Source organism: Vicugna pacos, chromosome 7 (genome assembly GCF_048564905.1).
Source record: "Vicugna pacos chromosome 7, VicPac4, whole genome shotgun sequence".
Lineage (NCBI taxonomy): Eukaryota > Metazoa > Chordata > Mammalia > Artiodactyla > Camelidae > Vicugna > Vicugna pacos.
In genome coordinates, this window is record NC_132993.1 from 5945307 (window position 1) to 5971612 (window position 26306).

The 26306-nt window shown below is 47.6% G+C and overlaps 1 protein-coding gene across 3 annotated transcripts; it reads left to right on the top strand.

The window, feature by feature from the left end:
• Positions 1-133: 133 nt before the first annotated feature.
• ZNF746 (zinc finger protein 746) lies at positions 134-21800 on the top strand. Of its 3 annotated transcripts, none has more exons than XM_072964229.1 (7): positions 134-407; positions 3338-3637; positions 3763-3844; positions 4851-4964; positions 17202-17393; positions 17880-18005; positions 19079-21800. In XM_072964229.1, the coding sequence occupies exons 1-7, from the start codon at positions 384-386 to the stop codon at positions 20167-20169; spliced, it is 1929 nt and encodes a 642-aa protein (XP_072820330.1). In that variant the 5' UTR covers positions 134-383; the 3' UTR covers positions 20170-21800. The 3 variants fall into 3 exon arrangements, with proteins under 3 accessions (XP_072820330.1, XP_072820331.1, XP_072820332.1); XM_072964230.1 differs by having other exon boundaries at positions 19082-21800; XM_072964231.1 differs by lacking the exon at positions 134-407 and adding an exon at positions 927-1127.
• Positions 21801-26306: the final 4506 nt, after the last annotated feature.

The following is a 26306-nucleotide window of genomic DNA, read 5'->3' on the forward strand; positions in this document are numbered from 1 at the left end:
GCCGCTCGGGCCGCGGGGCGGGGCGGGGCGGGGCGGGGCGGGCGCCGCGCCTGCCGTTCGCCTCTCCGGGCTGCAGGTGGGGCTGTGCGGCCGCGCTGCCTCCAGGAAGCCTCACGGGCCTGCGCCGGCTCCCAGGATGCAGTGTGGACCGGCCGGGCGCTGACGGCGGCGGCGCGTCTGCGGGCGGAGCGGCGCGGGCCGGCCAGCGAGGAGCGCGGCGACGCGGGCGGGGAAGGCAGGGCCGGGCGGGCGCCGCCTGCGGAGAGGCCGGGGGCCGGCGTGCGTGGGGCCGCGCGCGGCAGCGGCGGCGGCGGCGGCGGCGGCGGCGGCGGCGGCGGCGGCGGCGGCGACTTCCTCCGGGCCGGGCCGGACAGCGCAGGGCCATGGCCGAGGCGGCCGCGGCTCCGGTAAGGGCGGCCCGCGCGCACGGACGCGCGGACTCGGGGCCGGGGCGGCCCGGGCCCAGCACACGGCGCCTCAGGCCCTGGGGAGGGGCTGCGGGGGCCGGGCCGGGCCGCCAGGCCTGGGGGCTCCGACGAGCGGGACGCGGGGTCCGCCGGGGCCTACGGCGCCCGCCGGCCGGGCCCCTCGTTCCGGGCTGAGCCTGAGCAGGGCGGAACCGGCCGTCCCCACACCAGAGGCCGCCCCACGCCGAGTTCCTGCTGCCCTCCGGGGCTTCCTGCCCCCGCCCCATCCGCTGGCCCCCTCATCTCGGCGCCCCCCGCCCCGCGTCCCCTTTCTCTGCCCCCCGCTCAGCCCTGCGTTCCCTACCCCCCAGCTCCCCCCAGCGGCCTGGTGGCACCTGGGAGGTGTCCGGAGCGGCTTCGGTTCCGCAGACACCGAGTACCCTTTGAGTGCCCAGCTCGCTGGGGTCGGGGCGGAAGACAGCTGCTCCCATTTGTAGAGGCAGGCGTGGCAGCAGCCCGGTTAGGCATGATTTTGTCCTCACAACAAACCTGGAGGGGCTAGGTCATGGAAAAGAAAACCCGGAGGCCTAGAGAAGTTAACTTGTCCAGAATCGCACAGCTAGAAAGTGTGTGGAAAGACAGGGTCTGTGTTCAGGGACACGTTGCACGTTGGGGGAAGCAGAAAGGTACACTGGTCATGGTAAAGCAAAACAGAAAGAGGTGAGTGCACCTTCCTGGCCCGGGCTGCTGAGATTTGAGCTGGGCTTTTAGGGAAGGCTAGGATTTCATCAGGCTGAGCTGGACCCGTGGGGCTTTTCACGTAGGGAGGAGGCTTGAACACAGAGACAAGCAGTGCAGGGAAGTTTAAGGAATGGAAAGGAGGACGTTTGCCTAGAAAAGATGGTTTTGGTAGGGAGGCAGTGGGAGAGGAGGCTGCAGGGAGAGTTGGAAGGGGTTTGAATGCCTGGACTTCATCACAGGGGCCGGGAGCCATTGAAGGATTTGGAGTTCTCTTACCATCCCCTGCTCTCAAGCACAGTTTCCGCTTCCCTGGCAGGAGATTGAGGACAGCCCCAACTTGTCCACCCACCGTTCAAAAAGGAGCTGAGCTTGAGCAGAAACAGCCACTACCTCCCATCAAATAGTGTGATGACCTTTCATGAGGCTCCCTAGCTCCACCGAAATGTGAGAAGACGGTGTGAGCCTTACTGTTTATAAGATCAGAGTTTATGCACATGTCCTCTTCCTGCAACACAAAGACTGTCATAATGGCAGTCAGATGCTCTTGCAGGCTGAGTAGGATTTCAGTGGCTGGGGAGCTGGGTCATAAAGTGAAAAAACACTTCTGAAGCAAACGTTTAGAGGCTCGGGACGTATGCAGGGATGAATCAAGAGGAGGAATGAGGGGAAGGGAAGGAGCGTGGCCTGGCACCCAAGGGCAGGGCTGAGCCAGCCCAAGGTGCCAGCCCAGTGCAGTGCCTGCAGCCTCAGGGCAGAACCATCTACCTCTGAGTAACAGTACCACCCACATCCAGTTGTTTCTCTGCCAGTCCAGCTCCTCCCCATCCTTTGAGACCTATCTCAAGCCCTTCCTTCTTCAGGTCAGAGGTCATCTGGTCCAGCTGCCTTCCAAATGTTTAGCCACAGAATCCCTGGTGCTCCATCCTTTAGAGATTTCCCCCCCACTGCTTAAACCCTCCTGTCTCTGTTTTCTGAGGTGTCCCCCCATGTTCCCAGTAACCTCTAAGTGAATCCACACTGGTTCCTACTAGTCACTTCTTTATTTTGCAAATAGTCACCAAACATTTGTTCAGGAATAATTTTCTGAATGCCATAAGGTACCACTGATCCTCAGGCACTGCCAGAAGAAAGGACAAATACAGGACTCCTTCTCTGACCCACCTTCAGATGAGGGGGAAGGTGTCCAGCCCCACCCAAAGCAAAATGTGCCCTTTCCTCAGTGTCCCCAACTGCTGGCCATCCAAGCCACTGTGTGAACTTTCCAGTTTCAGTTAAGTCCCTAGGGGAATCTCCAGGTCTTTATGGTGGTTGCCGCACGTTTAAAAGTCTGTCCTTAATGCCATATGTCTTCCTCACCAGTCTGTAAGCTGTGTCACTGATCCCGGGGCAGCTACAAAATGTCTGAGACCATAATTCTCCCTTTGGGAGGGGTGGGAACAGTAAAGAGAAAAAGTCAGTCTCACAAGGGCAGGGGGCGCATGTGGTATTAAAAAGTCTAACTCTTGGCTGGGAGAGATTTGTAGTTAGGGTGATTTTTAGTTTTGAGGGGATGACTGGGGAGGGGAGAACATCAGATGGTCCTGGTGGGGGAGACGAATTAGTCATTAGCTTTTTACATTTATTAAAGAGACACGAGATGCTTTTTTAAAAAAGCAATTGAGCAACACTCGTGTTTGTGTCGTTTCAGTGAACCAGCTGTTTTTTTTGCTAGGTCATCATCAGTAGACAGATCCTGTGCGATTATGATGGGAGGTGCTGGCTGGGCTCTAGTAAATCTGCAGTTTACTATTTCTCCACTCAAACACCCCAGCAGTTCTAAGTCACTGTTTATTTAGCAAAATTGCACTGAGCACCTACCCTGGGCCACTGACTGCTGTGAAAAGATACAGGACTGCCTTCAGAGAGCTCGTAGAAGCAGAGGCGGGAGGTTACTGTACAGGGCGGTGAGTGCCATGACTGGGGTCTGCACGATGATTGCACATGATTGGGAAGGCACCTGCCTAGATGCAGGCGGTGTCTAAGATGCCCAGAGGAGCTGGTCGCCAGGCTGAGATCTCACACGTGGCCCAGGACGTCCCCGCTTCCCACATGTGTGCTCCCCGCCCAGACCCCCGATGCCTAGGGGAGACGGGCTCAAGGAACACGGTGGGTGAAATGACTGACGCTGGTCTTCTCTCTGTTTCTGAAAGATTTCTCCGTGGACAATGGCAGCTACAATTCAGGCCATGGAGAGGAAGATCGAATCGCAGGCTGCCCGCTTACTTTCCCTAGAAGGTCGAACCGGGATGGCCGAAAAGAAGCTGGCTGACTGTGAGAAGACGGCCGTGGAGTTCGGGAACCAGCTGGAGGGCAAGTGGGCCGTGCTGGGCACCCTGCTGCAGGAGTACGGGCTGCTGCAGAGGCGGCTGGAGAACATGGAGAACCTGCTGCGGAACAGGAACTTCTGGATCCTGCGGCTGCCCCCGGGCAGCAAGGGGGAGGCCCCCAAGGTAACCCTGGGGCACCTGGGGTGGGACAGCCCGAGGTTGCCACTGTGAGTGCATGAGCATGCATGACCCTGTGGTTCCAGGTGCCCATGACCTTTGATGACATGGCCATGTATTTCTCTGAGCAGGAGTGGGGGAAGCTGGATGAGTGGCAGAAGGAGCTGTACAAGCACGTGATGCGGGGCAACTACGAGACGCTGGTCTCTCTGGGTAAGGCCTGAGGGTCGTTGCTCAGTTAAATGTGATTTGGGGAGCCCTTGACCTCTCTCTTCATGCTGGTGGTTTTTATCGCAAGGATCTGTAAATCACTGGGAACCTTGACATCACACAGTTATCTCCTCCTCTCACTGAAGATGAGCCCTGGGTGACTGAGTCAGAAGCTGCCTTCTGCATGGTGAAGTTCATGGGTCACCAGACTGAGAGGCGTGGTAGCCCCTCTTCTAACCAGGCTCGGAGCACAGACGGTCTTCTCCCGCTGAGAACTGGAGCAGAGAAGGCTCCCGCCCTCTCAGATCCAATGTATGACCGACCCACATCTAGGAAAGCCTTTTTCTTACAGCCTTCTCTTACAGAGACCTGAGGCCTTGACCATGTCACTCCTCTGGGTCAGTGGTGATCACGGGCAGACCATGCTTCTCACAGCCAGCGCTGTCTTCACACCTCACGGCTTCCCCAGAGCCTGGGGCTGCTGCTGCCCTCCTCATGTGATACCCCCAAGAAGGCCTGGACTGTTTTTTCCTGGGCTTATTGCCTTTGGGGATGGGATCTGTGTGACCCCAAGTCTGAAGGCAGTAAGGTGTGCCTAGTGAAGCGGGGAGCAGGTGCAGGCGTGATATTATATTTCACTTTGCAGAAATGCCCTGCTTCTTACTGTGAAGACCCTTTTCCAGAGTTTCTCCAACTCAGGACTGACATTTTGGGCAAGAGGAGAGTCTGTTTGGGGACTGTCCTGTGCCTTGTAGGATGTTCCACAGCATCCCTGGCCTCTTCCCGGCAGATGCCATTAGCACCTCTTCCCTGGCCCCGAGTCTTGACAACCAAACATGTCTCCAGACTTTGACCAATGTCCCCTGAGAGACAAAATTGCCCATGGTTGAGAACCACTGTCCTATACCAATCAAGAAATGTAGTTTCTAGGCCATCGAGGTTCCCCAGGCTGCCTGTCCCCGGCTCTGAATGGAACATGGCATGAGCTGACCTTGCCGTCTCTCCTCAGACTACGCCATCTCCAAGCCCGAGGTCCTCTCCCAGATTGAACAGGGGAAGGAGCCATGCAGCTGGCGTCGCCCTGGCCCGAAGGTTCCAGATGTTCCAGTGGACCCGAGTCCAGGTGAGGGGTTGGGAGAAGGGCAGGGAGCCGGCAGGAGATCAGATAGAAACGAAAAGTAAAGGGCCAGGAAGGGCATGACCTTCTTTCCAGGGAGAGCCAAGGAAAAACGTCAGGGTTTAAATCTTAAGTTTTTTAATAGTTGAATCATGACCTATGGCCTGTTCAGCTAACACTCCAGGAACACTTCCCAGCGTAGAAACAGGCAGCAAACCTAGTCTTTTAGGAAAGAGACAGTGCCAGTGGCACAGAATTAGGGGAAGAGAGAAAAAGACACAGACAGGAAGGTAGAAGGTAATAAAGACAAAATTTAATTCATTCAGAGCTTTGCAGAAAATCAGCCTGCCTCCACCCGAAAACCAAATATCATTTACATCCATTAGTAGTCACAGAACATTAACCCGTTGGTTAGCCACGTTTCAATATGATTAGAACCACAGATTTATTTAAGGTGAATCTGGATACCTGATACCACAGTCTCAGATTTTCTTGGGCCACTCAGCACCTTTGAAAGTTAAGGAAAGGACAGGTGGACATGTGAGAAAAGCCAGATGACTGACGTGAAGACCTTGCCGGGTTGGGGTCAGCAAGTGTCTGTCACTTAACCAGGGAGACCCCACCTCTGTGGACTCAGCCTACTTCCTCCCAAGACCCCTTTGTCTGCGCCACTGCCTTGGGTTCCCCTTTCATCTGAACACCTACGTTTCTGAAAAGTCTTACGTGTTTATTTGTGATTCACAGAATGTGTCTTCAGTGTTTGCTGTTTCCTTGCATTTAGGCCTTTCCCTTTACGCAGGGCAGGCCACGTGCAGAACCAACCGTACTGTCAGTGTTCAGGAAAGCATTTACCAGTTCAGTTCAGCAGACCTATTCCGAGCATCTCCTAGGTGCCAAGGACAGTGCTGAAAACTAGAGGGCAGAAACTGACCAGGAGCAGACTGCTGCTGGGTGGAAAAGTCGGTTATGACACGTGGGGCTGCCAGCTTCTCTTATCTTGGGTGGGAGGTTCCCAGTGGGTTTTTTTTATTGTATTTATTTCATCTATTTGGAGGCCTCCCTGGCTTCCCCCCCACAGTTAATAGAATAAGTAGGAGTGTGGAAATGTGCTGGCCCTCGCCAAGGCCTCCCCTCTGACACTCACAGCTCCCCTCTCCGCCCTGAGGGCCACCAGCAGGAATTGCGGGTGGCCTCCCTCCTCACCTGCCCCGGACCCCTGGCTGTCTTCACCTGCTCTGGGCTTGGTGCAGCCCCTGTCAGACCTCCTTGCCCACTTCTCTTCAACCCTTAAATCTTCCCACTGTGCACTGTGGGACTCAGTCCTTGGCAAGACCCCCAAATCCTCAGCCTCTTCCCTGAGGGTCCCGGCTGTTCCTGCTCAGTGGGGACCTGGTTCTCCCTGGGCACTGTGTGCCTGGGTTCCTCCCCTTTCCCTGCCCTCTTACCTCTCCCTGGAGGGCACTGGTGTCTTGCATCTCATTATTGCCTTCCCTGGTTTTCCTCCCACTTCAATGGCCACCTTTCTTTGCTATTTCCTGCCACTTTTTCTGAACTCAGACCTCCCCCTCCTCCTTCTGCGCCCGCACTCCATCATCCCGGTGGGTGGTCTCTTGCCAGGACTTCTCCCCTGAATTCTGCACAGCCACTGCCCTGTCTGTCTCCACATGGACAGCTGACGGATGTCCTGTATGGATCACGAGCCTCCCCGAACTCCTCATCTTCCCATCAGAACCTGCTCCTCCCGCCCACCTTCCTGCTGCAGGGGGACGCCTCCATCCTGCAGCTACAGGCCCCAAACCCAGAAGCCATCTCTGACCCTCTCTCACACCCCCTTCCATGCCATCGGGAAACCCTCCCAGCACTCCCTTCCAGACTCTCCTGCTCACTCCTCCTCTCTGTCCCCCAGGCCCATTGTTTCCCGTAGATTACTTCAGGCACCTCCCTGCAGGTCACATGTCACCTGGGTCCTGCCCTAATCCTCCAGCGTCTGTTCTCCACCCAGCAGACAGTGACCCCTTTACTCACTCTCATAGGTCCTGCATTCTTTGTTCCGCCTCCGAGCATGTGCACTTGGCAGTGCCCTCTGCCAGGAATGCTCTTCAGGTCTCTCCTGGGCTCAATCCATTACCTCCTTAAGATCTCTGCTTAAATATGACTTTCCCTGATCACTCTGTTTAAAATGCCAGCCCCTCCCCCTTTCCTGCTTTAGTTTGTTCCATATCAGATATCATCACCTATTATGTATATTTCATAGTTTAGATTATTGTAGATTTTATATTTATAGATTTTATATAGACATAGATATTACATATATAGAAATGTTATAAATTTCATATTTATAGATTATATATGTTTCATATTTATAGATTGTGTGTGTCTGGTCACCACCCCCACCTCCATTAAGATGTAAATTTCAAGAGGACAAGAACTTCTATCTGTTTCGTTCATATAATCATTCTGGGCTCCTAGAATACTGCTTAGCAGAGAGTAGGAATTTAATAAATATTTGTTGAATGTATGCTCTGTTTCATAATTTAAATTGTGTGTGTGTGTGTATGAAATAATGTATTTCTGATACAATTTAAATTCCTTTTAGCTCTCCTAGTCTCATTTTTCCCCAGGATAACCAGTTGTCCTGAAGTTGATGTTTGTCCTTTCCGTCCATCCACATTTTAAAACTTCTATTATGTACATATGTAGCCATAAACAAGATAGACTATGGTTTTGTGTGTTTTGAAAAATCTCATAAATGTCATTATATTTATGACTCAGTATTCTGTAATTCATATTTATCGCTGTTGATGCTTATAAATCAAGTTCGTTCATTTTAACAGATGCTCAATATTCCAAAAGTAAGTGTATTACAATTTAGTATCCATTCCTCCCTTGAGTTGCACTTAAACTGTTTCTAACTTTTCATGCACAAGTGGTACTAGAGTGAGCATTCGTAAACGCTTCTCTTTGGGTATGTGCGCTGATGTCTCTCTAGGGAACAGACCTGGGGGTGGAATCCCAGCGTGGAGGGCGTGCCTGTCTGCACCTCTGTCATTGCCAGGTCCCCCTCCCCTTGGGGACGCTGGCTTACATACTCCCCAGCAGTAAGGAAGTACCTGCTTTCTTACATCCTTGCCCCTTTTCAGAATGAGACGTTTGCCAGTCTGATGGAAGGGAAACGGTACCTTGTTTTAACTTGCGTTTCCCCTACTGTTAGTGAGGCGGAGCATCGCCCTCGTGTTTGGTTTATTCTCCATTGAATTATCTTCTTGTTTTCCTACTGTTGTTTTTCATTTTCTTGCTGGTTCTGGACTTTATGTAGTTCTGGATACTAACCCTTTGTCTGGTATTTGCATTACAATATCTTCTCCCAGTCTGTGGCAGTTCTTGTAACTTTGTGGTTCTTGGATAGAAGTTTTAATTTTTGGTAGAGTCATACATACCAGTCTTTTCCTTTATGATCTGTGTTTTTTCTATCTCAGAGTATCCTTTCCTGCCTCACTCCAATTTTGCTTTTCACATCTAAGTCTTCAGTCCAAGTAGAAATAATATTTGTGTAGGTTGCAAGGGAGAATTTTAAAAAAAGAATCCCCACAAGGCCATCTGATTTTCTAGCAAAGTTTCCTGGATATTCTTCCTTTTCTCTAATGATTTGTAATGCCAATTGGGTCATGAACCAGGTTTCCAGACACGTATGTGCCGTTCCTGGGCTCTTTACTCATTTCTTTGGTCTCTTTGTCTATCTCTGCACCAACACTCACTGTGCTAGTTTCATAATAAGCCTTGATACCTAGTAGACTAGGCTTTCCCTACATGCCCTTCTAAACTGATCTTGGCTATTCTTGGACCTTTGCTCTTCTGTGTGAATTTCGGAATCTTTATGTCAGGTTCTCAGAAATCCTGTTGGAATTTTGATTGGAATTGTGTTTCCTTTATAATTTCATTTCTAGAGAATTACCCTCATCGTAATATTGAGCCCCTCTGTCCACAGGAAGACTTGTTTATTGAAGCCTTCTGGGTGTGCCTGAAAAAGGCTTTAGAATTTTCTCTGATCATTGTTGTTTCTATTGTGAATGGGATTTTTTAATTAATTACACGTTTTAAATAGTTGTTGCAGGTGGGCAGTTATGCTGTTGACTTTGTTTAGTAAAACTCTCTTATTACTTCTATCGACTTATCAACTTAGATTCTCTTGGGTTTTTTATATAGACATTGTACCCTCCACAGATACCACACAAGTTGCCTCTTCTTTTCATATTTTTGTAACCTTATTTTTCTTGTTTAGCATTGGAGCTTGGACATGGTTCGATAGAAGCCGTGACAGGTACCAGCAGCTGGCCTCCTTGTCTGTGGGATGCTTCCAGAGTTTCAGCATTTAGGATGATTTTTGCCATAGACTTTTGAAGATAGCATTAGTTTAAAGACGTTTCCTTCCACCTTTGGCTACAGTTTTTAATCATGAACAAATGTTACATTGTATCAAATGTTGTTTTTTCTTTTTTAATATTATTTTATTTCTTTAGTACATTGTCACTGTATATTATACCTAACATAAACAAAATACATACAGAAGAAAATACATAACATAAACAAAATACATAAAGTTTAGAGAATGATAGTAAACACCCATTTCCCAACTCCCAGCATAAGAAATAGACCAGAACCTTGGAATACCCCACTGTCCTTCCCAGGTCCCCCACCCCTCCCTTCCTCTCACAGAAACACATAAAATTCAGGTAGATGAGATCAGTCCCTTGCATTTCTTTACATTTTTATTACCTATGTATATATATTCCTAAAATTGTTTACTTTAACCTGTTTTTAAACTTTTTATGAATGAGATCATACCATATACATTCTTCTTTAACTTACTTTTTTCCCTTGACTTTGTTTTTGAGAGTCACCCATGTCAATGTAGTGTACTGTAGTTCATTCATTTTGATGATTTTCACCACTTCAAGAGTTTGTTTTATGAATATAACACAATGCATTCATTCCTTCTGCAATGGATGTGTGTTTGTGTTGTCTCTAACTTTTTTGCTTTCAGGAACAATGCTGTTGTGGCAATCCTTATGCATGTGTAGAAGTTTCTCTAGGTATAGACCCAGGAGCAGGGCTGCTGGGTCATAGGAAAGTGCATGTTTGAATTTTCCAGGTAACATCTAAATGTTCTCTAAAGTGGTGGTACCAGCCAGAGCCCACCAGCAGTGCCAGGGTTCCTGCTGCACCCTGTCCTCACCAGCCCTGGAAATGCCTTACATTTTAACTTCTGCGCATTTGGTTGAAATGGAATGGTTTAAAATTTGTAGTTCAAAATGTGCATCTTCCTGATTAATGAGATTGAACACTTTATCCTGTTATGGGCCTCTTGCCTCTCCTCTTCTGTGAAACGACTATTTATGTCTTTTGTCCATTTTCCTTTTGTTTTCCCTGTAGGTATTGATTTGTGAGAGTTCTTTACTATTCTGAATATTAATGTTTTTGTTGGAAAAATACTGCTGATATCTTCTCTGTTTATGTTATGTTTTAAAGAGCAGATGCTTTTAATTTTAACATACTTGGACTTCCTAAATTTTACCTTTATGATGTCTTACACAATTAAGTTTTCCACTACCTCAAGGTCATAATTCACCATCTCATGTTTTCTTCTAAAAGTGTTGCCTTTCACATTCAAGTTCCTAATCCACCTGGAAAGGATTTTTGTGGCAGTAGGGGTTGGGACCCTGGTACTTCGTCACTGGCACTCTGGGTCTTCTTGTCCTTTGCTCTTCAGGTAAACTCCCCCATTGCCTTATCAAGTTTCATGAAAAGTCCTCATGGGGTTGTGGTTGGAATTGCCATTATTCTGCTGGTCATTTTGAAGAGAATTGACCCATTATTAAGGATGTTACTTGTGAATATTGTTAAGTCCTTCCTTTTAGCTCACCTGTAATGTCTCAGTGAAGTTTTATAACTTTCTCAAGAAAAGGTCTTGTACTTTTTTTGTTGGCTATACCTGGGTTCTTTGCATTTTTAAAAAATTGCTATTATCAGTTGTGCCTCTTTTTAAGGCACATTTTCTTTCACGCAGCTGGGCACTCCCCAAGGGTCCCACCAAGGACACACATCGGAGAGTTTGGGAGCAAGGGTTGGACAGTCACAGTGCTTGCCCAGCCTTCTTCCCTTGGGCAGCTGCCTGCCCCCCGGGGACAGGTGGCCTCTGCTGCTCTGCTTGGGAGAGCATCCTCCCCCGGGGTCCGGTGGGTGACTCCCTGATCTAGGGTCAGTGCTGTGGACCCCTCTTGCCCACAGGTATCCTCATTTATCAGTAATAAAAAGAGTTTACCCTCACCAGCCTTCCTCTTTTGTTTTATTTCTCTGTTTGTTAAAATATACGACAGGGAAGAAAAATGGTAATTGATGGGTTGCCTTAAAACCCTAAGAGTAAACAAAAATGCAATCGTCTCTTATTTATTGATATTTCTACCTAGGAACCTTGCCAAAATTCCCATTAATGCTAATAACTTTTCTAATAAGTATCTGATGATTCTCAGGTTTTCTGAAAAGATAATTGTATCCCTTATAAGTAATAAGAATTTTTTGTTTCTTTTCATATCTTGGTGGTTTATTTTTCTCTTGTTTTATTGTGCTGCCTGAGAACTCCCAGAAAATCCTTAAATAGAAGTGATGACAACAGGGTATCCATTGGCTCACAATGTGAAAGAGGATGCTTTTTTTAACTTTTCACATTGAGTCTAATATTTGTTAAAAGTTTCGTTTATCAGGTTAAAAAAAAAGTTTCCTATGTATCTGGTTGACTAGATGTTTCTAACAGGAATAGCTGTTGAATTTCTATGGAATGCTCTTTTGGTGTCTATTGAGATGATTATATGATTTTTCGTCTTTAACCTGCCAATATGGTAAAGTAGCTTGTTATCTAATGTTGAACCAACCTTGCAATATTGGAAAAAGCTAACTTAGTCATATTCCATTATTTACATTGCGGATTTAGCAATCTCGTTATTTTGTTTAGGACTTTGGAATCTTTGTTCATGAGTGAGACTAATCTATAATTTTCCTTTCTCGTTGTCTGGCTTTGATAATAAAGTAGTAAGTTATGATGTATTTGCTCAGAGTTTTTGTAGCATTGGAATTATCTTTTCCTTGAATGTTCTTCTTTGTGGGGGAGATTTTTGTCTACTGATTTGAGTTCTTTAATAGTTATAGGACTATTCAACTTTTCTATTTTTCCTTTAGTCAGTTTTGGCAAGTTCTAGTTTTTCTAAGGAATTTTTCCATTCCCCCAGAGGTTTCAAGTTTCTTGGATAGCATTCATGATATTCTGTGTTTTTAATCTGTGTTTATAATTAGGTTTCTTTTCATTCTTCATGTTGATATTATCTTGATAATCTGGCTAGAGATGTATCGGCCAATACCCTTTCCAAAGAACCAACTTTGGATTCTCTGTATTCCATCTTTGTTTCTTCTTTTATTAATTTACACTCTCATGGTATTTCCTTTCTTTTTACTTTTTAAATGTTTTGCTGGTGGTATTATTTCTTTCTAACACTTTGCATTGACTTCTTGGCCCATTAATTTTCAACCTCTTTCCTCATTTTTAATATAAACATATGAAGCTATAAAATTTCCTTTAAGTACCATGCAGACGCAGCCCACACATTTTGATAAATAATATTTTCACTAGCACTGGGTTCCAAATAGCTTCTCGTTTTCATTGTGATCTGTCCTTAGAGCCTTGGATCATTTAGAAAGCAAATATGTATGTATATATACATACATATGTGTGTGTTGTAAGTTTTAGTACCTGTTACTGATTTCTAACTTAATGGTGTTATAGTTAGAGAACAGGTGTGTGAAATACTAATCTTTTAAAATTTACTGAAGTTTGTTTTATGTCTTAGAAAGTGTTCTTTTTTTCCTTAATGTTTTGTATGGCTTGAAAAGCTTGTGTTTTCCGTGTCTTTAGACTCTACTTATGTCCATTTTTTGTTAATAGTTTGTTAATAGTATTGTTCAGATTTCCTATCTTCTTTGGTTGGCTTGATTTATCTGCTATGGAGAGTGGTGTGCCAGATCCCCCACTGAAAAGGCAGGTTTGCTCATTCTCCTGGAGTACTGTCAGTTTTGCTTTATGATTTTGAAGCTATATTATTAGATTAAAAACAGAACTATTTTATCTTCCCGGTCAGTTTACCATTGCACAGTTATTCTTTTTTATTTCCATGACGATTTTTCTTTTTAAAGTCTATTTCATCTGATGTGATATCACCACATCTTTTTTAAAAAATCTGTTTATTTGCCTTGGCATATCTTATTCTCTCACATTGCTTTTGCATCCTTCTGACTTAGGTGTGTCTCTTGAAAACAGAATATAGCTAGGTTTCTTGTTTGTTTTTAGTCCAATCATCTAACTGTGAAATGTCCAGAACCATAGGCACCAGCCCCATGTGAGAACTAAGCACTTAAAAAGTGCTGTAAAGGTGATATGCATATATGTTTAAATGCATACTTCGAGTAGATTGAGTTAAATAAAACATATTGTCACAATTATTTCACCTGTTTCTTTTTACTTTTTTAATGTAGCTACTATAAAACCTACAATTAGGTATGTGGCCCTCCTCGACCTTGGGACGGCGCTGGTCTAGATCACTGGCATTGACCGTGGTCACCAGTGTGTTTGGCTTCTAAGCCACCATCTTACAGTGTGCTGTGAGACCTTACCCTGCCTTTTCTGTATTTCTTTTTTTCCCACTCCTCCCTTGAGAATTATTCATTTAGATTTTTTCCCTCCTCAAACTATTATTATTTTTAATTAGTTTGGAAGTTCTATGTTCTATTTCTTTTCTTTTAGAGGTAATCTTAGACATTTTTATCTTCTGAAGTACACCCTTTAGCAGTTGGCTCCCCCCCACCCCCGCAGGTCTGTTGGCAATAAACTCTCAGTTTCCATGTGTCTGTATATGAGTTCATATGTGTCTGAAAATGTCTTTGCTCCAGTCCTACATGTGAAGGATACAATTCTAGTTTTTTGGCTGGGTTCTCTTAGCCTTTTGAAGATGACTTGCTGCTATTGAGAAGTCGGTTATCAGTCTAGCCATTGTCCCTTGTGGGTATCCTGCTTTTTTTTCTCTGCCTTCTCTGTCTTTGGTGCTCTGCACTTTTACTACCGTATGTCTAGGTGTGGATTTCTTTTTCTTTATCCTGCTTTAATCATTGATATTTTTCAACAATTTGCAAAATCTTGCAATGCTGTCTTATTGAATTTTGCCTCCCCCCAACCATCTCTACTCTTTTATTCCGGAACTGTTCATGTCGGCCTCTGGAACTTTGAACATCTCTTCACATCTTCAGCTCTGTCCCTTTGCTGAGCTCTGAATCATTCTTCTGCTCTGTCTTCTAGTTGGTTCACCTTTCTCTACCCAGTTGCTTCCATTCTGTTGTTTAACATATAGGTTGGGTTTTTTCAGTGTCAATTATTTTGCAATTCTAAAGTTACATTTTATTCTTTTTCAAAACCCCTCTCTCTAGTCAGCTTTGACCGTTTCTTATTTATCATACTCTGGCTCCCTCTTTTTATTTCTATAAGTATGTTAAGGTTTATATTTGTGTATGAGAATTCCAGTAGCCAGGCTTATGGCCCACTGCAGTTTATGGTTTCTACTGCCTAGCTGAGGTGGCTGGTTCTCTTGTTGAGGTGGTAGTTTGTAACTGTGAGTTCATTAACGCCTGAGAGCTGTTTAAAATGCCATTCTGAGAATCTGTGTCTGCCTCTCCTGGTCATCAGGGGCTCCACAGTCTTGGCCTGGAGGTTTCTGGGCCACGCTGTGTGTGAGACGTGGCACCAGACACCCTTGAGCACCCACCTGGGGTGTGTCATCTCCCAGGGGAGACTGTTCTTCCCCTCAGCCAAGACCCACAGCCAGAACAGGCAGTCTCCTTCCACAGGGCAGGGTTTCACTTCTGCGTGAAGTTGAGATCACTGGGAACGTTGCCCTGTGGTCCCAGGTTGAGGTGTGGGGGAGGGCCTCAAGCCCAACCCACCACCCTGCCTGAGCCCCAGACTTCTCAGACCCTTCCCCCCAAGGTGTGCACAGTCCATTACAGCCCAGCAGTAGGGGAGCAGGAGATGCCCCACAATCTACCATGGTTGATTGAGGTTTTCTTGGAGGTTCTGACCTCCACTTGTTCTACTTACTGTATGTCTAGGCCATCCGTGCTCTAAGAATGTTGCATTTTTAGCATGACTGGGACATTATGCTGCACACCAGAAATTGACACGTTACAACTGACTGTACTTCAGTATTTTAAATGTTGTATTTTTAGACATTATCCAGTATTTTTAGACATTCCATACTGAGAGGGGTTTGCTGTACATCTAGCCAGCCATATGCAAGAAACAGAAGAGTTAAAAGCTGCTTCCATGTCCACCAAGATGATTGGTATCGTCTTCTCCATTAATCTGTGTATGAGTTATGTGACCGTACTTTCCAGGGGTAGCTTATCCTTGGGTTCTCAGGATCAGCCCAGTCTTTTCATAATGTATTGTCTCTATCTTTTTTGAAAACATATTACTGGATTTGATTTATAATTCTCTCACTTAGCATCTTTGCATATCTGTTCATAAATGATTATAAATTTTCATACACTGTTCTCTAGGATGTGCAGTCAGAATTATACTAGCCTCACAACTTGACAGCTGTTTTCCCTCAGTGTTTTGAAGATACCATCTTCTGACCTCGTGCTTGCTGATAAGAGATCTGCTTTCAGTCCAAATGTCATTCTTTTCTCTTTAGTACCTTTTAAGATTTTCTCTTTGTCTTTGCTGTTATTCATTTCACATGACAATTGTCTAGGTTGATTTTCTCCTTTATTTCCTAGTTAGGAATTGATGTATTCCTGTAAACCTCGGGCTCACAATGCCTTCAGTTTTGGAAAATTCTCAGCCGTTGTTTCTTTACGTGGTGCCACTTGTCCAGTTCTCATTCCCTCCTACTGAGATTTCTCCTAACATGTGTTGGAACTTTTTGTTTAATCCTCCATGTCTCAACTTCTCTTTCATATTTTCATTTCTTTATCTCTCAGTGTTGTACTCTGGACTATTTCCCCAGATACATCTTGTAAGTCACTAATTTTCTCTGCAGCTGTTTCTTCTGTTGTTAAGCCATCTATTGAGTTTTTCATTTCCCTGACTGCTTTTGTCATTTCTAGAATGTTGATTTAGTTCTTTTTCAAACCTGCCTTTTGAAAAACCATTTCCTGTTCTTGCCTTCAAGAATTTGTTCCTTCCTTTATTTCTTTGACTATTTTAAGCATACTTATGCTGCTGTATCCTGCAGCCTGTATTTTTTTCTGTAGTTTATGGCAGTGAGTTCTGCCGTGGCTCTCAGGCCACTTGGCTCCTCTTCTGATTTCTTTAGTAGGAGCCCCTTGTGGCCTGTGTTGTGGAGGTGCCCTCTGGGGGCAGGTTTGCATTTGCCTCTGTTTGGGGGTCTCCTGGGTTGCAGTGGCTCTCAGTTTTCCTGTGAATTTCTCAACTGAGGGTCTCTGCACAATGTAGGTAGTATGGAGTTGGTGTGGGCACAGGATTCTAATTTCTTATGGGTGGCTTTCCCACCCCATGACCCTGGGCAAGAGGCAACTTCCTTATAGCTCCCTCAGGTGGATAGGGTTTTCCAAGTCCCCATCTCCCCTGTGGGACAGAGCTTCACAGCTCCTGATGCAGGCGGCTCAGCTCTGCTCCCGCCTCACTTGGACATCAAAGCCCAGTCCCTGAGGCCTGCTTCCTGTTCCAACAACTCCCTGGGCCACTTGGCTCCTGCTTGAACTCTTGATTTGACTTTATGTTTTCTCTTTGATGCTTATATCTGGAATCTTTCTTTTGTGCTCATGTAAATACATATGTAGGGGTGAGGTTTTGGGGACAAGGGGTAGATTTTATCTAGCATTTCTGTGTTTAAAGTGAGAGCAGGACCTCCCCAGGGCAGCTCAGTCTTGCCCATGGACCAGAGATCCAGCCCCGAGAATGCGAAGGTGTGTTCCTCACTCTTCCCACCTGACCCATGTGCTCATACCATGTGACCTCATGCTTTGCTCAGAAGGCCCCACAGTCCCTTTGAGTTCTTGCCCTCCCTTCCCAACAGGTTCTTTTGCTGTTTGACCTTTGCAAGGCCCCCTTTGCCTTTCCTTGGCTGCGCGTGTGTTCGCCCCAGGGCCCCTGATGCTGTCACTCATGCACTCTCTTTTTCTTAGGCTCAGGGCCCCCAGTTCCAGCCCCTGACCTCTTAATGCAGATCAAGCAGGAGGGCGAGCTCCAGCTCCAGGAGCAGCAGGCCCTGGGCGTGGAGGCCTGGGCAGCCGGGCAGCCAGACATCGGGGAGGAGCCATGGGGCCTCAGCCAGCTGGACTCCGGAGCAGGAGATGTCTCTACCGATGCTGCCTCTGGTGAGTGACTGAGGCTGGAGTAGACAGCAGGCACCAGATGCAGGGACTGACGGCGGGGCCTGGGAGGAGGAGTTCCTGGAGGCATCGTAGAGTTCTGGAACATCTGGCTTGACCAGTTTAGAAGTTTTCCCACCTTACAGCAGAGGCAGCCCCGAGTGACATCTTGCAGGCCCCTCTGGGTTCCGTGATGCTCTCGTCCTGGTATTTCTCGGCTTCACCCGTGCCGGCCACACTCCAGTTCTTGCCCCGGCACCGGGCATTTAAATCACCAGCTGCCTTGTATTAAAAAGCAGCTTATGAGTCAGCAATGTCTGAGCTTCCTGGTACCTCGAAGAAGAGGCAGAAGAAAACTGGTTCAGGAGAGGTGGGGTCTTAAAGCTCCTGCAGAAAAGTCCCTGGCGTTGGGGTGGGCCTGCTTCGCCTCTCCCACGGGGTGCCACCCCCTTCTTTCCCTAACCCCCCGGCTCTCTTCTCTCTTCACTGCAGGCATCCACTCCAACTTCTCAACCACTATCCCACCCACCTCCTGGCAGGCAGATCTCCCTCCCCACCACCCCTCTTCCGCGTGCTCAGACGGGACGCTGAAGCTCAGCACAGCCGCCTCCACGGAAGGTATGGGGTGGCGGAGGGAGGGCAGGAAAGGCTGCCGTCTGTCGTGGGGGCTGGGCGTCCAGCGGGCAGGCAGTTAGGTGCTGGTGATGTGCGATCTCTGTCCAGTCTGGCCTTATCTCCTTCTAGACTCTTAGGCTTGAACAGCCTTTGCTGAGCATGTCCATGTTTCCCACTGTCCTTCCTTGGGTTAACCAGTCAATCCTGATAAGCTGATCCCTTGAGAGGATGTACTTCTTGCCCAGACTCAGCAATCCTGTCTCTTCTCCGGCCTGGAAAAACCCCAACCCAACCAGAACCGCTTCTTAGATATCAGCACTATCAAAGACAGGTGTCCAAGGCCGGAACTGGGCAGAGCAGCCACAGAGTTTTCTATTTACTTCTGTTTTGAAAGTTATCTATTACTTTAAATAATAATTTCTGTCATATTTTAGACCCCAAAATTGTGCTAAAAGCCTAGATCCCTGATATAAAACTTAAGGATGTGAAATTCAAGTACATTTGGGTAAAATCAAACACATCTTTACTTTTTCACTAATACTTCTGTCATTAGCTAGCTGGCTACATTTATTGAATGCTTGCTGCATGCAAAATAGCACGCTGAGTGCTTTCACACTTGTTATCTGGTTTAATCTTCGTACAACCCTGTGAAACAGGGCATTCACACAGGAGCTTGCCTGAAGTCACAGCTGCTCTGTGGGGAGCCATGGTCCAATCTCAGATTCACCTGAACCCAGCTCTGTGTTTTTGCCCCTCGGGTGCATGGCCACCAGTGGTCAGAGCTCCTTCCTTGGGGTAACTTCATGATTAGCCTTAACAGCCAAGGTGAGCAGGTGCAATGGTTGCTTACCAGGTGGTGAAGGTTCTGGAACACGGTGTCTTCACCCACAGCTTGAGGCAGCTGCGTGACCACTTGGGGATCTCTGCTGAGCTGGATCCCGAGGCTTAGAGACTAGGGCTCAGGGTGGCGGTTGTGGGGCCGAGCAGCCACTAAGTAGCCAGATGAAAGAGTCAGATCTTCCCTTTCTAAGTGGAGAAGGGGACAGAATGATACCTGGTCTTTCTGTCTTTCTCAGCAGATGTAAAAATAGTGATAAAAACAGAAGTCCAGGAAGAGGAGGTGGTAGCCACACCAGTGCATCCTACTGACCTAGAAGCCCACGGGACCCTGTTTGGACCTGGCCAAGCCACGAGGTTCTTCCCTAGTCCTGTCCAGGAGGGAGCCTGGGAGAGCCAAGGCAGCTCCTTCCCCAGCCAGGACCCTGTGCTGGGGCTGAGAGAGCCCGCCCGGCCCGAGCGCGACCTGGGCGAGCCCAGCCCTGCGGTGGCCCAAGATGAGAACCCCCCAGGGGACTGGCTCTTTGGGGGCGTCCGGTGGGGCTGGAATTTCAGGTGTAAACCCCCCGTGGGCCTGAACCCGAGGACCGGGCCCGAGGGTCTGCCCTACTCGTCCTCCGACAGTGGAGAGGCCGTGCTGGACCCCGGCCAGGCCCCGAGACCCTTCAGCGACCCCTGTAAATACCCGGGCCGGACCAAAGGCTTCGGCCACAAGCCGGGCCTGAAGAAGCACCCGGCGGCCCCGCCGGGGGGGCGGCCGTTCACCTGCGCCTCGTGCGGGAAGAGCTTCCAGCTGCAGGTCAGCCTGAGTGCGCACCAGCGCAGCTGCGGGCTGCCCGACGGGGCGCCGGGGGCGGCGGGCGGCGGCGGCGGCGGCGGCGGTGGCAGCGGCGGCGGCGGCAGCGCGCGGGACGGCAGCGGCCTGCGGTGCGGCGAGTGCGGCCGCTGCTTCACGCGGCCCGCGCACCTCATCCGGCACCGCATGCTGCACACGGGCGAGCGGCCCTTCCCCTGCACCGAGTGCGAGAAGCGCTTCACCGAGCGCTCCAAGCTCATCGACCACTACCGAACCCACACGGGCGTGCGGCCCTTCACCTGCACCGTGTGCGGCAAGAGCTTCATCCGCAAGGACCACCTCCGCAAGCACCAGCGCAACCACGCGGCCGGGGCCAAGCCGCCCCGGGGCCAGCCCCTGCCGCCGCTGCCGGCCGGCCCCCCGGACCCCTTCAAGGCTCCCGCCTCCAAAGGACCCTTGGCCTCCACAGACCTCGTGACCGACTGGACTTGTGGCCTGAGTGTTCTGGGACCCACCGATGGCGGGGACCTGTGAGCCCCGCGGTCAGGGCCGCCCGGCCCCTTGACCCCTGCAGCCCCCCGTGTAAAAAGCCCCTTTTCCAGACGCCAGGGTGGTGGTAAAAGGTTAGAGGCAGGAACGGAGACTAGGGGAGAGCGAGACCTCCAAGTCGCTGAACTGATCACTGGAAAAAGAGAAACTATCAGACAATACAGCTTCCACCTCTAAACCAAGTAGAAGTCTCTGTTTGTGAAACTGAACAGCATAGAATTTTAAGTAATTTAATTACGAGACTTTTTTTTTTTAAATTCTTGAAAAAAAAGCTGGAAAATAGTAGTAGCACCAGTTCAAACTTTATAGTGTACTTTTGGTTTCTGGAGTGTGTGTGCGTGTGCGCGCGTGTATGTTGTGGGCTGTGTCCCTACCAGGTCTGTCAGGGAGTGTGCTACGATGTTGGCCAGCTGGGGACACAGGTTTGGAGGGACTTGGGCCTCCCTGGCCCCACTGACCCCTAGGGATGGGCTGGTCTGAGCACACAGGCCCCAGGAAGTTGAGACCTGGCTCTGCCCAGGGCCAGGCTGGGGAGGGAAGCCAGCTGGGCACTCTGGATGCCCGGCCTCACCTCGGCAGGGAGAAGGACCCAAGCGGGAGCAGCCCATCCATTCAGCTTGCCTCTTATCTAAAAAGGCTCTCCGGAAGTGCTGGCCCTGCTACGGGCCATCTGCCTCCCCCATTGCCCTGTTACGTTACTCCTGGGCCTCATAAAGGACAGTTGTCTGAAAACACTGTCAGGGCCGTGGAGGTGAGGCGGGGGCAGTGGAAGCCTCCACGTCATCCCAGCAGAGCTGGGAGCAGAGCCTGGCCTGCCCGCCCCCAGGGGGGCTGCTTTCCGCTCCAGCGAGGTGCCTGTTTCCTTTAATCTTTGTATGGTGTCTTCTCAGTGTCCAAATACTTTTGCACCGAATGTTGTTTGATCGTTACTGTGACCTAGTAAAGCACGCAGGACAAGTGTTCTTTCTCATTAGAGATAAGGATGTAAGTTACTCAGAGGGGACATGTTGCAGCCTCACACCACGTGTACATGGCTAGCACCGACAGTTGGGAAGAGCCTCAGGTCAGGCACGGCTCATCCTCCTGGAACATCAGTTTAGGGAGGAAAGCTTTTCATTTTGCCCTCTTAAAAGATTTGCCCTGCATCTGCATGGGCAAAGTCGCCAGGCCTCAAGCTTCAGCTAATAAGCCTTGGCTTCCTTGGTATGTGGGCTCCGTCCCCCAGAAGGGGCCGGGGCCACGGGGCTGGGTCAGGGATAGGGCTGGCTTGTTCCCGGTCTGACATCTTAAAGGTGGAATCAGAAATGGGTCCAGGTTTCTTGATTCCACCACGATGCTGTCCCTGCCACACAGGTACCCATTCCCATTCTGTTGAAGCAGACACTGGTTCCTTGTCCCGCAGGGAACTTGTTTTCCCTGAGGCGGTGAAGACCACGGTTTCTGTTCATTCAGCTCCCTTGTGCGTACTTTTATTAGGCAATAGAATAGTTAAGGAAATTGTTTCTATGTACTGTATATTTTGTACCTGTTTACACTTCTAATATTGATATAACTGATATTTTGAAAAACAAATGAAGAGGAAACATCCTGTTAAAATAAAACCTAACCAGCACAGAGGCAGTTTGGTGGGTTCCGTTCTTAGACCTGCATCTTTGGCGCTGATGCCTGTGAACACATCCCCGAGGGAGCTGTGCGGTCAGCTTTCTCAGCGCCCTCCTGCACAAGGTCGCCTCGGACCCAGGGAGGCACCTCTTCCTGAGAGCTAGGATGGTAGAATCCAGAGGTTTGACTCTGTGGAGATAAAACAGATACTTGGAGGGAAAATAAAAACACATCCAGTCACTGCTTCAGAATATAGTCATGGTTTATGTCTCTTAGTTTTATATAAAATACCATGAACACAAAGATAGGAAGGCCTGGGAGAAAAATTGCAGAATATCAAAGGAAAACAGATACTGGATGTTTTCTCTTCACATCTTTTCTTGGCTGGGCAGAGGCCAAGAAAGGACCCAGGATGCCTGCAGTCGCTGTAATCCTGACCTCAGAGTGAAGTCCGTCTGATGGTGTTTGAACCAGGCCACCTGACACCTTTATTCCCAGCAACCAGAGTTAACAAATGTTAACATTCTATCTCGTGTTTTGTTTTCTGTCTCTTCTGTTGTGATCATTGCCTTTTTAAGAAAATGAAAATGTAAAATAAAAATCCACTCGAATTTGCCACGGAGGCCGTGGGAGTGGGACATGGAGAAGGAAGGGGCTGGATCTCATCCAGGCCCGTTGCGAGATGACTGGGAATAGGCCATGGCATCTCATCCCTTCTCAGCGACCCTGACCTCTCTCCTGTTCTTCTTGTCCACCTCCCCCACCAGACACGTCTCTAGTGCTTGGAAGTCACCCAGGACACTTCTGGTGTCTGCTCAACTCGTGACACCTCCTCTGCCACCACACCCTCCCCAGTCCTCGTGTGCATTCTCACAGTGCCCTCGCCCACATGCTACATGCGTGTCATGCCAGAACTCTCTACCGTGGCTCGTAAATGGATGCCTCCTAAGGTCTGGCTCGGGTGCAGTCTCCAAGACAGAGGGCCTGGGGAGGGAGGGGTTCAGGTAGCGGGGTTGGGGAGTTGAGTTCAGTTTCAGACGTCCAGAAGGGGGTGCCCACTCGGAGAGCAGACCAGCACCATGGAACGGGGGCCCCACCACTGCCCCCAAACTTCCTGGGCACCCTTGCTCTGCCACTGCTGTCAAGAATCCCACGTAGGCCAAAGCGCAGTGGCCCTTTTCAGTATTAGTTTCCTATTGCTGCTGTAACAAGTTACCACAAGCTTCATGAGTTACACCAACCAGATTTACCTTACAGTTCCGGAGATCAGAAGTCCAAAATGAGACTTAGGGAGCTAAAATCAAGGTTTCATCAGGGCTACGGTACGGTCCTCCTGGAGACTCCAGAGGAGAATCCGTTTCCTTACCTTGTCCAGCTTCTAGAAGCTACCTGCATTCTTCAGCTCGTGGCCCCTTCATCTTCAAAGGGAATTACTCCAACCTCTGCTTCTATCATCATGTCTTTTTCTGACTTAACTCTCTTGGCTCCCTCTCATAAACACTTGCAGTTTCATTGGGCCCACCCAGCTAACCAGGAATAATCTCTCTATCCAAAGGTCTTAATCACATCTGCAAAGGCCCTTTTGCCATGCTATAAGGCCACAGAAGCAAAGGTTCTGGGAATTAGGATGTGGACATCTTTGGGGGCACATTATTTGACTTACCACCCTTCCCAAATGTCAGGACAATCCTTATCACCTCTCTGTGGCCAGGCTAAATCCTCAGTGAGATGGTCGTGTAAGTTCTGGCACTGAAAAAATGTGCCAGAATGAGAACATCTGAGGTTCATCCTTTCCAGCCATTTCTTCATCTCAGCCTCCCTCTGTTGCCCATCAAAATGTATCGCTCTGCTGCCTGCCTCCTCTTGACATCTTTCTTGACTTTCATCTTTTTATAATTTTGTTCTCATTCCTGATGCTTCCAAAGGTGGTCCCCATCCCTTCTGACTCTCCATTGCTAAGTGGCATGCTACATCACTGTCATGTTTATAGGCAGGCTGGAGACAAGGTGGGTCAACAGCACCTTAACCATTTCAACAGCATCAAGACCCCTGAAGGTTATGCTGGCTGCGTGTAATTCTTACTCTTACGTCTCCATCCTGGGGAAGATGCTCCTCCTCCTCTGAGATTCCCGTCACCTTCTCTTTTTCTCCATCATTTACCAGCCTTTCTTCCACATCAGTGAAGGCTTGCCAGATGCTTTCTGGGCCTCAAGTCTGTGACTCCCACCCCATCCTGCACCACTCCCTCCTTCACACAGACCCAGGGTGATCTTTCTAACTGGAAGATCTGATCTCTCTCACTCCCCAGTTTAAAATCCACCAGTAACTTCATCATCTGTACTGAAAATCTAAATTTTAGAACAGCATTTCCCACCCCTCATGAGGTGGCTCCTTCATCTCACCCTCTAGATGAACTGAACCACCTGCCCTTCCCAGAGCACCATGCTGTTCCACATCTCTGCCATGCTGTTCTTGCTGCATACAGTGTCCTTCCCTTCACCCCACTGCCCCTGTTCACCTGGTGCGCTCCTTCTACCCCTCAGCTCGTGGTTCAGCATCACCCAGCCTTCCCTGGTCTCTGCAGGTGGAATTGATGCCTCCCCTGTTTTTCCATAGACATTTGCTTGGACCCCATCTGCCTGAGCATCTCATTAGACTCTCCCCTACTTTGTACACAGTATTCCTTCAAATGTGTATAAAGGTGTATGTATAAAAATGAAGCAATAAGATGATGTGACCAACAGGGGTTAATTTCCAAAATATACAAACAGCTCATACAACTCAATATCAAGAAAACAAACAATCCAATCAAAAAATGAGCAGAAGACCTAAATAAACAATTCTCCAAAGAAGACATACAAATGGCCAACAGGGACAAGAAGATGTTCAATATCACTAATCATCAGAGAAATGCAAATCAGAACCACAATGAGGTATCACCTCAATACAGTCAGAATGACTATAATCAAAAAGTCTACAAATAATAAATGCTGGAGGGGTTGCAGAGAAAAGGGAGCCCTCCTACACTGTTAGTAGGAATGTAAATTGGTGCAGCCACTATGGAAAACAGCATGGAGGTTCTTTGAAAAACTAAAAATAGAGATACCATATGATCCAGAAATCCCACTGCTAGGAATAAATCCAGAAAAGGTGAAAACTCTAAGTTGAAAAGATACATGCATCCCAATGTTCACAGCACTATTTACAATAGCCAAGACAACCCAATTGGTTTAAGAAGACTGGGTGTGTATATATATATATACATATATATATATATATGCAAAATTTTAAATATGAGCTAATATAGAAGGGAATAAGGCGAAGTCTCAGACCAGGACACGGATCCAACATTCAAGAAAGGAAAAAGGAGAAAAAACAGGTTTGGGCAGCAGGAACAGAGCATGATGAAGCTCTGACAAAATATATATATATACGATGGAATATTACTCAGCCATAAAAAAGAATGAAATATTGCCATTTGTAGCAAAATGGATGGACCTAGAGATTATCATACTAAGTGAAGTAAGTCAGAGAAAGATAAATATTATATCATGTCATTTATAGGTGTAATCTAAAAAAATAATACAAATGAATTCATTTACAAAGCAGAAACAGACTCATAGACATAGAAAACAAACTTATGGTTACCACGGGGGAAATGGAGGAGAGGTGAAGGATAAATTAGTATGGGATTAACAGTTAAACACTATATACATAAAAGACATAAGCAACAAGGATTTACTGTATAGCACAGGGAACTATATTCAATATCTTGTAATAACCTATAATGGAAAATAATCTGGAGATAATATGTATATATATATATATATATATATATATATATATATATGTGTGTGTGTGTGTGTGTGTGTGTGTGTGTGTGTGTCACTTTTCTGTATACCTGAAACTAACACAATATTGTAAATCAACTATACCTCAATTTTTTAAAAAAAAAGGAAGCAATAGACTTACAAATCATAAGGAACTCTTTATTCCCTGACAGCTATAAAACAAAATTCCTGATTTGGTGTAACTGTCAAGTTTCTTTTCACTAGAGTATTGTACAATGTATACATGATTACTTAAAAATATTAAAAGTACAATTTAGGCATTAAGTATATACACTTAAATAATTTCTGTCTTAAGAAAATTTGGGGTCAAAAAGTAATAAATACAAAAGACTGAACACAGTCCTGATACAAACACCTAGAAATTCCAGATGGGATATAATAAATATAATTTTAAATATAGAGCTAATATAGAAGGGAATAAAGGGAAATCCTATTGTTCCAGAAATGAACACAAAACTGAACACCCACGTTGGAATTCCAGCACGTGACAGCTGCCTCACCTACCTGGAGTGGGGATAAGGAGAAAAGTATATAGGCCTTGGGCCCATGAAGGTACAAAGTTGGAACCAACACCTCCAGATAAAGTCCCTTGAAGGTCTCATCTTTAGAAAACACATGGTTCAGAAAAATGCATCCTAACGCCAAAAGATGATGTGTTAGTTGGGTCCT

Coding starts and splice junctions, on each gene's coding strand:
- ZNF746 (XM_072964229.1), top strand. CDS start 384: ATGGCCGAGGCGGCCGCGGCTCCG. Junction 4,965..17,201: donor TCCAGTGGACCCGAGTCCAG/GTGAGGGGTTGG, acceptor TCTTTTTCTTAG/GCTCAGGGCCCCCAGTTCCA. Junction 18,006..19,078: donor CACAGCCGCCTCCACGGAAG/GTATGGGGTGGC, acceptor TGTCTTTCTCAG/CAGATGTAAAAATAGTGATA.